The 14,415-nt window shown below is 41.2% G+C and overlaps 1 protein-coding gene across 2 annotated transcripts in view; it reads left to right on the forward strand.

Annotated features, from left to right (window-relative positions):
- CFAP61 (cilia and flagella associated protein 61) overlaps positions 1-14,415 on the forward strand; it is a 262,542-nt gene that overhangs the window by 35,518 nt on the left and 212,609 nt on the right. For both annotated transcript variants that reach the window (XM_007191888.3, XM_057528332.1), the window contains exon 8: positions 12,501-12,660. In XM_007191888.3, the coding sequence (XP_007191950.2) occupies positions 12,501-12,660 (160 nt within the window). The remainder of the gene's footprint in view (positions 1-12,500; positions 12,661-14,415) is intronic.

A 14,415-nucleotide genomic window follows, 5' to 3' on the forward strand; every position in this document is an offset into this window, starting at 1 on the left:
ATTGACATTCAGTCCAGTAATCCTCCACTGTAACAGCTCCTTTACTTTGCAGTGAAAATTGATTTGTATATTCTTTGCCTCTGAGTCCTTGTGGGATTTTTTTTTTAATTCAGACAGAAATTCACAAAAATTATACTCATCCTCATCAGTTCACTCAGTCCCATGTAATTAATTTTTTTTTATCTTGATCTTTTGTTAGCACTTTTATGAGTTCATCAGTTTTTCATTAGAGTTCTGAAAATGCTTATTCATTCAGTTCAGCAGTACAGTCAGTTACCAGAAACCTGTACTTGTCAGAGTCTTTTCCATGAATTTCTTGAAGATGAAACCCTTTTATATGAACATATTTGCAAAATCATCAGAGTACACCCAGAACTGTCTGTAAATGACAAAAGACTTAAAAATGACCATGGTTAAAGATCTGATGAAAGTTCATAATAATGCAGTTGACAAGAAAATTAGTTATTTCTGAGATATACATTTTAAAGTAATAACTAGGATTATTACTTATAACATTATACCAGAACATATAAGATTTTTAGAAGTTTCCTGTAATGTCTGAAACATTTATATTAACATACTTCCATACATATTTCCATACAAATACAAATATAAGATTTTTAGAAATTTCATGTAATGTCTGAAACATTTATATTAACATATTTCCATACATATTTCCATACAAATACAAATATAAGATTTTTAGAAATTTCATGTAATGTCTGAAACATTTATATTAACATATTTCCATACATATTTCCATACAAATACAAATATAAGATTTTTAGAAATTTCATGTAATGTCTGAAACATTTATATTAACATATTTCCATACAAATAACCCAATGAAAGTTTAGTATTAGTTGTTTTGTTTGTTTTTTTATACTGCAGGTTCTTATTAGGCATCAGTTTTATACACATCAGTGTATACATGTCAATCCCAATCGCCCAATTCAGCACACCACCATCCCCACCTCACCGCCGTTTTCCCCCCTTGGTGTCCATATGTCCATTCTCTACATCTGCGTCTCAACTTCTGCCCTGCAAACTGACTCATCTGTACCATTTTTCTAGGTTCCACATACATGCATTAATATACGATATTTGTTTTTCTCTTTCTGACTTACTTCACTCTGTATGACAGTCTCTAGATCCATCCACGTCTCAACAAATGACTCAATTTCGTTCTTTTTATGGCTGAGTAATATTCCATTGTATATATGTACCACAACTTCTTTATCCATTCGTCTGTTGATGGGCATTTAGGTTGCTTCCATGACCTGGCTATTGTAAATAGTGCTGCAATGAACATTCGGGTGCATGTGTCTTTTTGAATTATGGTTTTCTCTGGGTATATGCCCAGTAGTGGGATTGCTGGGTCATATGGTAATTCTATTTTTAGTTTTTTAAGGAACCTCCATATTGTTCTCCATAGTGGCTGTATCAATTTACATTCCCACCAACAGTGCAAGGGGGTTCCCTTTTCTCCACACCCTCTCCAGCATTTGATGTTTGTAGATTTTCTGATGATGCCCATTCTAACAGGAGTGAGGTGATACCTCATTGTAGTTTTGATTTGCATTTCTCTAATAATTAGTGATGTTGAGCATCTTTTCATGTGCTTCGTGGCCGTCTGTATGTCTTCTTTGGAGAAATGTCTATTTAGGTCTTCTGCCCATTTTTGGATTGGGGTGTTTGTTTCTTTGATATTGAGCTGAATGAGCTGTTTATATATTTTGGAGATTAATCCTTTGTCCGTTGATTCATTTGCAAATATTTTCTCCCATTCTGAGGGTTGTCTTTTCGTCTTGTTTATGGTTTCCTTTGCTGTGCAAAAGCTTTTAAGTTTCATTAGGTCCCACTTGTTTATTTTTGTTTTTATTTCCATTACTCTAGGAGGTGGATCAAAAAAGATCTTGCTGTGATTTATGTCAAAGAGTGTTCTTCCTATGTTTTCCTCTAAGAGTTTTATAGTGTCCAGTCTTATATTTAGGTCTCTAATCCATTTTGAGTTTATTTTTGTGTATGGTGTTAGGGAGTATTCTAATTTCATTCTTTTACATGTAGCTGTCCAGTTTTCCCAGCACCACTTATTGAAGAGACTGTCTTTTCTCCATTGTATATCTTTGCCTCCTTTGTCATAGATTAGTTGACCATAGGTGCGTGGGTTAATCTCTGGGCTTTCTATCTTGTTCCATTGATCTATGTTTTTGTTTTTGTGCCAGTACCATATTGTCTTGATTACTGTAGCTTTGTAGTATAGTCTGAAGTCAGGGAGTCTGATTCCTCCAGCTCCATTTTTTTGCCTCAAGACTGCTTTGGCTTTTCGGGGTCTTTTGTGTCTCCATACAAATTTTAAGATGATTTGTTCTAGCTCCATAAAAAATGCCATTGGTAATTTGATAGGGATTGCATTGAATCTGTAGATTGCTTTGGGTAGTATACTCATTTTCACAATGTTGATTCTTCCAATCCAAGAACATGGTATATCTCTCCATCTGTTGGTATCATCTTTAATTTCTTTCATCAGTGTCTTATAGTTTTCTGCATACAGGTCTTTTGTCTCCCTAGGTAGGTTTATTCCTAGGTATTTTATTCTTTTTGTAGCAATGGTAAATGGGAGTGTTTCCATAATTTCTCTTTCAGATTTTTCATCATTAGTGTATAGGAATGCAAGAGATTTCTGTGCATTAATTTTGTAGCCTGCAACTTTACCATATTCATTAATTAGCTCTAGCAGTTTTCTGGTGGCAGTTTTAGGATTCTCTATGTATAGTATCATGTCATCCGCAAACAGTGACAGTTTTACTTCTTCTTTTCCAATTTGTATTCCTTTTATTTCTTTTTCTTCTCTGATTGCCGTGGCTAGGACTTCCAGAACTATGTTGAATAATAGTGGTGAGAGTGGACATCCTTGTCTCGTTCCTGATCTTAGAGGAAATGCTTTCAGTTTTTCACCATTGAGAATGATGTTTGCTCTGGGTTTGTCATATATGGCCTTTATTATGTTGAGGTAGGTTCCCTCTATGCCCACTTTCTGGAGAGTTTTTATCAGAAATGGGTGTTGAATTTTGTCAAAAGCTTTTTCTGCATCTATTGAGATGATCATATGGTTTTTATTCTTCAATTTGTTAATATGGTGTATCACATTGATTGATTTGCGTATATTGAAGAATCCTTGCATCCCTGGGATAAATCCCACTTGATCGTGGTGTATGATCCTTTTAATGTGTTGTTGGATTCTGTTTGCTAGTATTTTGTTGAGGATTTTTGCATCTATATTCATCAGTGATATTGGTCTGTAATTTTCTTTTTTTGTAGTGTCTTTGTCTGGTTTTGGTATCAGGGTGATGGTGGCCTCATAGAATGAGTTTGGGAGTGTTCCTTCCTCTGCAATTTTTTGGAAGAGTTTGAGAAGAATGGGTGTTAGCTCTTCTCTAAATGTTTGATAGAATTCACCTGTGAAGCCATCTGGTCCTGGACTTTTGTTTGTTGGAAGATTTTTAATCACAGTTTCAATTTCATTACTTGTGATTGGTCTGTTCATATTTTCTGTTTCTTCCTGTTTCAGTCTTGGAAGGTTATACCTTTCTAAGAATTTGTCCATTTCTTCCAGGTTGTCCATTTTATTGGCATAAAGCTGCTTGTAGTAGTCTCTTAGGATGTTTTGTATTTCTGCGGTGTCTGTTGTAACTTCTCCTTTTTCATTTCTGATTTTATTGATTTGAGTCCTCTCCCTCTTTTTCTTGATGAGTCTGGCTAATGGCTTATCAATTTTGTTTATATTCTCAAAGAACCAACTTTTAGATTTATTGATCTTTGCTATTGTTTTCTTTGTTTCTATTTCATTTATTTCTGCTCTGATCTTTATGATTTCTTTCCTTCTGCTAACTTTGGGTTTTGTTTGTTCTTCTTTCTCTAGTTTCTTTAGGTGTAAGGTTAGATTGTTTACTTGAGATTTTTCTTGTTTCTTTAGGTAAGCTTGTATAGCTATAAACTTCCCTCTTAGAACCGCTTTTGCTGCGTCCCATAGGTTTTGGGTCGTCGTGTTTTCATTGTCATTTGTCTCTAGGTATTTTTTGATTTCCTCTTTGATTTCTTCAGTGATCTCTTGGTTATTTAGTAACGTATTGTTTAGCCTCCATGTGTTTGTCTTTTTTACGTTTTTTTCCCTGTAATTCATTTCTAATCTCATAGCGTTGTGGTCAGAAAAGATGCTTGATATGATTTCAATTTTCTTAAATTTAATGAGGCTTGATTTGTGACCCAAGATGTGATCTATCCTGGAGAATGTTCCGTGCGCACTTGAGAAGAACGTGTAATCTGCCGTTTTTGGATGGAATGTCCTATATATATCAATTAAATCTATCTGGTCTATTGTGTCATTTAAAGCTTCTGTTTCCTTATTTATTTTCATTTTGGATGATCTGTCCATTGGTGTAAGTGAGGTGTTAAAGTCCCCCACTATTATTGTGTTACTGTCGATTTCCTCTTTTATAGCTGTTAGCAGTTGCCTTATGTATTGAGGTGCTCCTGTGTTGGGTGCATATATATTTATAATTGTTATATCTTCTTCTTGGATTGATCCCTGGATCATTATGTAGTGTCCTTCCTTGTCTCTTGTAACATTCTTTATTTTCAAGTCTATTTTATCTGATATGAGTATAGCTACTCCAGCTTTCTTTTGATTTCCATTTGCATGGAATATCTTTTTCCATCCCCTCACTTTCAGTCTGTATGTGTCCCTAGGTCTGAAGTGGGTCTCTTGTAGACAGCATATATATGGGTCTTGTTTTTGTATCCATTCAGCCAGTCTATGTCTTGGTTGGGGCATTTAATCCATTCACGTTTAAGGTAATTATCGATATGTATGTTCCTATGACCATTTTCTTAATTGTTTTGGGTTTGTTTTTGTAGGTCCTTTTCTTCTCTTGTGTTTCCCACTTAGAGAAGTTCCTTTAGCATTTGTTGTAGAGCTGGTTTGGTGGTGCTGAATTCTCTTAGCTTTTGCTTGTCTGTAAAGCTTTTGATTTCTCCATCAAATCTAAATGAGATCCTTGCTGGGTAGAGTAATCTTGGTTGTAGGTTCTTCCCTTTCATCACTTTAAGTATATCATGCCACTCCCTTCTGGCTTGCAGAGTTTCTGCTGAGAAATCAGCTGTTAACCTTATGGGAGTTCCCTTGTATGTTATTTGTCTTTTTTCCCTTGCTGCTTTCAATAATTTTTCTTTGTCTTTAATTTTTGCCACTTTGATTACTATGTGTCTCGGCGTGTTTCTCCTTGGGTTTATTCTGTATGGGACTCTCTGCGCTTCCTGGACTTGGGTGGCTATTTCCTTTCCCATGTTAGGGAAGTTTTCGACTATAATCTCTTCAAATATTTTCTCTGGTCCTTTCTCTCTCTCTTCTCCTTCTGGGACCCCTATAATGCGACTGTTGTTGCGTTTAATGTTGTCCCAGAGGTCTCTTAGGCTGTCTTCATTTCTTTTCATTCTTTTTTCTTTAGTCTGTTCCGCAGCAGTGAATTCCACCATTCTGTCTTCCAGGTCACTTATCCGTTCTTCTGCCTCAGTTATTCTGCTATTGATTCCTTCTAGTGTAGTTTTCATTTCAGTTATTGTATTGGTCATCTCTGTTTGTTTGTTCTTTAATTCTTCTAGGTCTTTGTTAATCATTTCTTGCATCTTCTCAATCTTTGCCTCCATTCTTATTCCGAGGTCCTGGATCATCTTCACTATCATTATTCTGAATTCTTTTTCTGGAAGGTTGCCTATCTCCACTTCATTTAGTTGTTTTTCTGGGGTTTTTTCTTGTTCCTTCATCTGGTACATAGCCCTCTGCCTTTTCATCTTCTCTGTCTTTCTGTAACTGTGGTTTTTGGTCCACAGGCTGCAGGATTGTAGTTTTTCTTGCTTCTGTTGTCTGCCCTCTGGTGGTTGAGGCTATCTAAGAGGCTTGATGGGAGGCTCTGGTGGTGGGTAGAGCTGACTGTTGCTCTCAACTTCTCATTTTGTTTGTGTGTTGTTTTCCTGATTTTGTTGAATTGTCTTTGTTTTCTTATAGCTCACTGAGTCTCCTTAACACAGCTATTTTGAATTCTTTATCTGGTAAATTAGAGATTTACCATTTACTCTTGTCTTTGGGTTCAGTTACCAGAAGATTATTGTGACCCTTTGGTGGTGTCATACTTCCTTGATTTTTCATGATCGTTGAGTTTTGCTGTCTTCACATTTGAATAGCAGTCACCTCCTCTGGTCTTTGGAGGAGAAATAACTTCTCTCAGCTCTGCTAGAGATTCTGAGGCTTCCTCAGACCTTCTATGGGTATGCCTACTCCATGCTTCTTGCTCTCTCTTGTGGCAGAATTCTTAAGCTTCTATGTCTTCTCTGGACCCTGCAAAGCACCAGGTCGAGTGCTTCTGTATTCCCAAAGGTGGCACTACAGCTCAAATTTGTGGTCTCTTCCTGGCCCACAGATTGGGCTGACTTTCTCCACATGCTCCTTAGCCATCTGCCAAAGTCTGCTCACGGCACCATTAGGAGCATACACGGGGAGCTGCCACAAGGTGGGCTGGTGTGTGCGTAAGGCATGTGGAGCACTGGGGGTGCTCGTGGGCAGGCTGGCAGGATTCATGGGTGAAATATTCCCAGTAGCTCGTGGGTGGGCTTCTTGATAGAATCCATGATGCCTGTTAACGTCCTCTGGGGGGTCCTACCTGCTGCTGTCCCAGACTCCTTCCACCCCCCAGTCGTGAGCTCCCAATTTAGTACTCTGGATCTGGCAAGAGAGAAATGAACCCCTCTGGCAACATCCTGCATCGCTAGGGAAGCCAGGTGCTCACTTACACAGTCTCCCTTACCCGCCACGGGATAAATTAGGGGGATAAATCTTGGCCCTAAGCTGTGCTGCCTTGGAGGATGGGTGTTGTGGGGAAAGGCAGACTGTTTGTCTTACCCACTCCAGGGCATCCAAACTGGTATTTTTTTTGCTCCAATGGAGCTGAAACTTCTCCTCGGGAAACCTGAACTTCATCAAAGGCTCTCTCATCCATGAGTGATCGTCTGAGTCACTATTCTCAGGGGTTCCTGGACTGAGGCTGAGAGAGGTTAGAGCCAGTTCAGCGGCCTCTGCAGGGTCCACAGCTGTGACCGAGGTCTGTCTGCCTATTTCCTGATGCAAAGGTGGGCAAGACTCCTCCCAGGCCCCTTGGTGGATGGTGCTGGATCCCACAGCTCCTTCAAAGGCACTTTTCTTCATGGATGGATGCCGAATATTTGCTGTTGAGCAGGGGACAAAAATAAGGGGTGTCTTATACCACCATGATGCTGACCTCACTCTGGAGAAGGCTTTTAATTCTTTGGTTTCAAGGTGCGAGTTTGCACCCAAATCTCTTGAGTTAGTTCTTGTGAAGAGCAGCTGCCGTGACCTCTTCCCTCAGTTCCTTCCCTCTCGTGTCATGTGTTATCAGTGTGTGTAAATATCAGAGGAAAGTCGTAGGCTGAAAATTGCAGTCCCAACCCCGCAGGGATCCTTTGGTGTCTCCAAAGACACAAACGGAATCCAGGCTGATCTCTGAGAGGCCGTGCTGCCTCAGACATCAGAGATTGCATGTCCCATGGAGATGTGACCATGGGTCTCAACCTTAAATGGAAGGGAAGGAGCAGGACCTGTCAACAGTGAGCAAACCAGCCTAGGATCTGGGAGTGAAACTCTGGTCTTCACCAAGCCCTATCAGGTGTCTTAAGCCTTTCTGGGTTCAAGATCAGTGCAGTCACCACCCTGCCACCTACCTGCCAGGACCCTCCTCCCAACCACCTGGGCTTCCTCAGACCTGCCTTTTGGCAGCAGTGTGCTGGAGCTCGCTCACCCTGGCTCACGAGAGCCAGCTGCTAAAACTTTAGGAACTTGGCAAGCTGCTTGTTAAACACAGCCATTGTCAAAAATTAAGTTATATCAACTAACAGTGTAGTAAATTATACTAAAAACAAAATTAATAAATCCTCAAAATTCATTACTTTGTAATTGTTTTACTCTTATTTGTCCTCTTGGGGTCATTTATATCTGTGGTCTCTGCAGAGTGGAAATACTGTAGCTACGGCTACTGCACATCTTCTCCCAATTCTCTACTCAGTGACATCACACCAAGAACTTACAACGGGCTGCAATGGGAATATTTACACCACAGAAATTGGCAAATGTTACAAATAAGCTTTTCCCTACAATGCCGATTAGGCATTAACCAGCACACTATACTTTTAGGTGACCAGAGATAACGGACATAGTACACCAAGCCTGTCCCTTCCCAAACCCGTCCATGGGTCACAGGCCATGGGTGTGGATGCCCTGAGAGCCATGTCTGCACCACTGGGGGACCCTCGACTAAAGGCTTTTAACTGCGAGCACTTTCTTAGACTTAATTGCAACTTTGGAGGAGTTCTGAGTCATCACTTTGCTGCAAGTTGCTTTTCATAACTTTATCCTGGCTGACCTTGACATCTGGTGTTTACTCCAAACTGCGATTTCAGGGCAGGGCGGTTGGAGGCCAGGGGCAGCTCCTAGAGACAGATGGGCAGAGCGTCTGCCTTGGCAGCATCCGCGACGTGGGCAGTAGTGGTCCGAGGAGGCACTGGAGCAGAGCCTGCCAGCCCAGCCATGCCTTTGACATCAGGTAGGAAGGATCAGAGCTGGCAGTGGTCACAATGAGGGTACCCAGAAGGGGTGGGTGACGTAGGGCTTTTTAGATGGAAGCATGAACAATGCAGTGCACATGGGCCTATAAATGGACCTGCTTGTGAAGGCGCGGCCACTGCACACGTGGTTTATAGCGATCTGAGCTTTATGCATCATCATATGGACCCTCAGGGAAAACCAAGGACAACAACAAACTCCCAGTTTGCTCTCCAGTGTGAGATAATTAAAGGCACCTTTGTGGTGGAAAGTATTGGTTACCTGGAAGACAGACAGCAGCCAGCAATCAGTGCCTTTTCACTGTACACGTAAGAAAAAAAAGTCCATCAAATCAATTTATTTTTCCAGAAAACACACACACACACAAAGATGCATTTGAATACTCCCACAGATTCATATTTAAGAACAGTGTTTCTCAAATCAGAGCAGTCATCCCAAAGAAACCCAAAGGAAAAAGCAGACACTTCCACAGTACGTCCTTGCTCTATTGAGTCCGTCATTCTTCACTTTTGTGAATTGTCACAGTCCTGAGATGAAAGATGGGAATATAACAGGTTGCAGAATTGGAGAACGTGAAATCTTTGTTCCTAATGGTGAAACGTGTTTTTCTCATTTTCATCAGAATGTGTGATCCATGCCATTTGAAATCAAATTCCAAACATGACGAGCCATTAGTGTAATAGCTCATTACTAACAGCAGTCTTATAAATAATACATTCTTATCATGCACATGCAGCTCGCCATGAAGCCAGCAAAAGGTATTTCAGGCCATGGAAGTTGCATCGTGCCAGCGTGGCTCTAGATGAGAAGGACATCTCCATGTGAACCAAGATGGATGCCAATTTTCCCTGCCGAGAGGGAGGCTGGCCGGCTCTCTCTGCACATATGGTAGAGGGATTGGTTAATCAGCGTCTGCTGAGTCTTGGGCCTAAAATTACAGAGAAGCCAGACAACTGTGGCTATGCAGCCTTTGTTCACGCGTGCAAACAAGACAAACAATCACTTGTTATTTGGGAAAAAAATTAAAATGTGTATTTTGGACTTCTATTAAAGTGTCGATGGCTTTATAAAACAGCTGTGTAAATCCAGCCTTTTACAGCTAGTATTTTGGGGAGCATGTAAAGAAAAGAATATGCATGGAAAAAATTAATTTTTAAAAATTCTTTTTGTATTCCAGTATTTGGGAGAAAGTACAGGGAGTCTTTACTTTTCAAACACATCTTTGAGAACAAGTGGTTTTAAACCAGAAGAGAACATTTGAGAACAAACAGTTTAATACCTAATTTTTTTCTCTGTTGTTTAAAGGAGTGTTGTAGCTTCTTTCTCTACTTTAGGAAGTTAAAGTATTAACCATTTTCTCTGACTGGGCATTTATGGAATGATGCTGCATTCTTAGGAACAGGGAATGCTGACGATTGTTGAGTTTGTTTGTTTTTTTAAATTTATTATTTATTTTTGGCTGTGTTGGGTCTTCGTTGCTGCACGTGGGCTTTCTCTAGTTGCGACGAGCGGGGGCTACTCTTCGTTGCGGTGCACGGGCTTCTCATTGCGGTAGCTTCTCTTGTTGCAGAGCACAGGCTCTAGGCACGCAGGCTTCAGTAGTTGTGGTGCACAGGCTCAGTAGTTGTGGCTCGCGGGCTCTAGAGTGCAGGCTCAGTAGTTGTGGCACGTGAGCTTAGTTGCTTCGCGGCATGTGGGATCTTTCCGGACCAGGGATTGAACCCATGTCCCCTGCATTGGCAGGCAGATTTTTAACCACTGCACCACCAGGGAAGTCCTGTTGCATTCTGCTTCCTGGATGGAATGGCTGTCTAGAGAAATAAAGTCTGAATTCTGGTGGGATCGCACCCGCCCAGTAAATGCTGGTTTCTTATAAGAGCTGTCAGAGTCAAATCAGTCACCAGAATTTGCTTAAAACTCACATAATGATCAAAGGAATTATTTATGTGAAATTTATCTATTTTCCTTTTTTCCCAGTTTTATTGAGATATAATTGACACATAACATTGTATAAGTTTAAGGTGTCCAACCTAACATTTTGATTTATGTACATATCGCAAAATAATTACCACCAAATAAGATTAGTTAACCTAAGAACTCTGCATTCTCTCTCGCCTCTTTTAAAATTCTAAATGCTTTCCTTGCAGAGAAGAATGAAATACAGAATTACTGATGGAACATAATAATTTCAATCACAGTCATCTCTCAATGTGGTATTAAAATTTGATAGAATTAAAATTCGTTGTTAATTTATAATATTTCAGTACCAGTAATAGGTACTAGCTCAGCTAGGTACTCACAAAAAGATAAGTTGTTTCCTCTACTCGCAATACTTATGACCCCAAATGTGTTGCATTTTTCCCATACCAGCCAACTCTCCAGCTTCCTAGACACCAGCTAGGTGTCCTGCAGTTTGATTCACTTCTGACACTGCCCAGACTTAACACAGGCCCTACAGTTTAAGGACTCAGGCCCACAAGACTGTCCCCTGCCCCTGTCAGATGCCAGTCACAAGACCCAGGTTGTCACCTGTACTTTCAACTGACCGACTATAAATCAGGGTTTCCCATGACCCCCTCCTCGGGTGTGACAATCTGCTGGAAAAGGCTCCCAGAACTCAGGAGAACACTTTACTTGCCACCATCGATTGATTGTAAAGGATACAATTCAGGAACAGCCCAAATGGAAGAAGTGAGTGGGGGGAGGTGGGGAGGAGGGGGTGGGGAGCTTCCATGCCCTCTCTGGGCTCACCGCCGCCCAGCACCTCAGTGTGTTCACCAGCCCGAAGATCCCGAGCCCCATCATTTAGGGGTTTCTCTGGTGGTTCCATTAACGACTGATTAAATCATTGGCCACTGGTGGTTGAACTCAATCTCCAGCCCCCTTCCCTTTCCCAGAGGTCGAGGGGACGGGGCTGAAAGTTCCAACCCTCTAATCACAAGGTTGATTCCTCTGGTAACTGGCTCCCATGCTCCGAAAGTCACCTCTTTAGTGTAAACTCAGGTGTGATTGAAAGGGGCTTAATTATGAAAAACAAAAGATGCTCCTCTCAGGAAATTACAAGTGTTTTAGGAGCTTTGTGCCAGGAGTGAGGGATGAAGACCAAATATTTCTTATTATGTCACACTGTCACCCTCATCTTCCCATTTATGTGTTCCTCATCAAAGGCCTAAAATGATGAGGGCCATTGCAAGAGGTTCAGAATCAGGTAGGATGCTGGGAGGTGATGCAGTTGTAGGTCAAACACACCTGGTGAACAGGTGCAATGAGTTTATTTCACTCAAAGCTTCCCACCAAACCTCCTTCCTCACATCTCCTCCCCATGAGACCATCCAATCAAACAAATAAATGAGTTTAAGAAAATCGAAGAGTTCCTACCTGATGAGGAGTGAACAACCATGAATTTTCTCTGAACCGGGGGTCAACCGGATGGCCACTGGAACAATGGCCAGTCTTCCTGAGATCCGCATGGTGGAGGGGAGGAGAGTGGATGGGAGGGCTGGGCTTGCAGTGGGGAAATAAAAGGATATGGGGCAGGCAGGGGCATTGTCTAGGCAAAGTTCCAAAGAGCTTTCCCTAAGGAACAGCCTGGTGGCCTCCCTAAGTTATATACCCACCTCTGGGATTGCCCGCAGTGGTCGTCCATGGCATCGTTTTTTGAGCCTGTCCTGTATGCCGTGCATTGCTCTGGACACTAGGGCTGCTCCCTCCCTCAGACATCTCCGGGTGCCCATGGGCTGGGGCTCCTGGGAGTTTCATGATGAGCATTCACCTGAGGTCGGACAGTCATGAGATGTTTTGGACGTTTCAGGTGGAAGGTGTAGCTGTCGGGTTCATGAGCGTGTGCTCGAGAGTGAACATGCAGCTCCTGCATGAGTGCTTTGACTTGGGACCCTTCCACGGACTCTGCACCCCGCATCCCGACGACGTCCTGGAGCCACCCCAAGAGCTAAGCGTTCAAGGAAGTTCAGGTACAGTGGCCATCACAGGAGCGTGTCAGGAATTCAAGCTTTACATGCTGTGCTGTGCTCTTGGCTACGTGCTGGAACTAGGTGGCACCTACTATAGCTCTGTCTCCAGTCCCCTTTCAGGAGTAGTTCCTGGTCCAGCTCATCCTTGTGCATGTATCTGTGAGCACAGGGAGTCAAGGGTGCACTGCAGCCTTGCCACTGAAGCTTTCCTGAATTCAGAACATCTACCTTCAGGATGTTCATTGTTAGAGGTAAGCTGTGGGGAAATAATTGATAGCATTTCAGGATTTTACTCAGACACACACGTACAACACAAAACCTGAATATGATGAGTGAATTTTTCAAGTCAAGAACTCGAGAAATTATATTAAGTTTTTTCTTTTTAAAATGTTTTAAAAATTGAAATATATAGCTGATTTACAATGTGTGTTAGTTTCAGGTGTACAGCAAAGTGATTCAGTTATACATATACATATATATTCAGTTATACATATATGTGTATATATATACATATATATTCTTTTTCATATATGCCTTTAAGTTTTAATCCCAGCAGTTAGAGCTTCTGTGTTTATGTCTTCAACAAATTATTATGTAATACAGGTCTATTGCAAGTAGTCAATACTTGAACTGATTCTAAAATAATGTCTGTATTAGGATTTTCACCAAGTGAAACTAGGTCATCTCAAACTTTGGTATTTTAATTTAATGAGGTCTTCCTGCATCCATGAGTATCTTTGAGGTTAAGTGTTTCGGTTCTTAAATCAGGCAGATACAAAGAGAGTGTGTAAATTCACTTCTCCAAACCTGGGTTTCCTCATTCATAGAATAGGAATAGTAGTAATACATCCCACGTGGGGTCTCGCCGAGACCACTCACATCCAGGGCTTTATTCAGTGTCTCGGGCAAAGTTAGCGCTCAGTCAGCATGGACCATCATTTCGAGCGGTCATTATTATCACTTTGTGGTTGGCCTTTCACCTAGTTGAGTCTTCCCAGGTTAAAATCGGGGCATTTTGAATTGCTCTACTTTCTTGTGTCTGAGAGAGTATACCAAGACTGTTCAAAAAAACAGGAAGAGGAGCGTGTTGGGGGCATGATTGACAAGCAGAGGACTTGTTGATCTAAACAACGGCAGGTGTGGGTTTGGCAGCTCTTACCTGCTGGACGGGAAACCAAGTGCAGGGAGCTCGTCTGAATGTTCACAGTCGTTACAAAGAACTTGCAGAGCTGAAGCTGGAGAGGTGGTTCCCTTTTGTACTGATGACAGTGCTCTTCCCGAAAGAGAGTTTTGAGGTCTTTATTGTCTAATGGTGAAGGCTGGCTTGCCCTTGCTTCTCAGCAGAGACGCAGGAGAGTTCTGAAGGACTTTTCAGCATGAGACAGTCCTCAACAAAAAGTTATCATTGTCACTTTCGAATGTATCAATACAATATAAATTCTTCTCGAAGGCAGCATTAAGTAAGTTTTATGGCTCAGTTTTCTCATGTCTAAGATGGAGATAAAAATAGTATCAAACCCAGAGAGTTGTTGGGAAGATTAAACGTTAGAATCTACATGATGTCCTTAGCTCTGTGCCAAACACAGAGTAAGTTCTGAAAAAATTGAAGTCATTTTTCCTCTGCCTGTGACTGTTGTCATTATTAAAAATAAATTGAAAAGATATAGTCCTTTCCAGTGTGTTTCTGAGTGGCTCTGAGGTTACATAGAATGACTCGGAAGTTCCTATCTTAGAAACTTTATGGGCAGGAACAAA

This window comes from Balaenoptera acutorostrata, chromosome 15, assembly GCF_949987535.1.
Source record: "Balaenoptera acutorostrata chromosome 15, mBalAcu1.1, whole genome shotgun sequence".
NCBI classification, from domain to species: Eukaryota; Metazoa; Chordata; class Mammalia; order Artiodactyla; family Balaenopteridae; genus Balaenoptera; species Balaenoptera acutorostrata.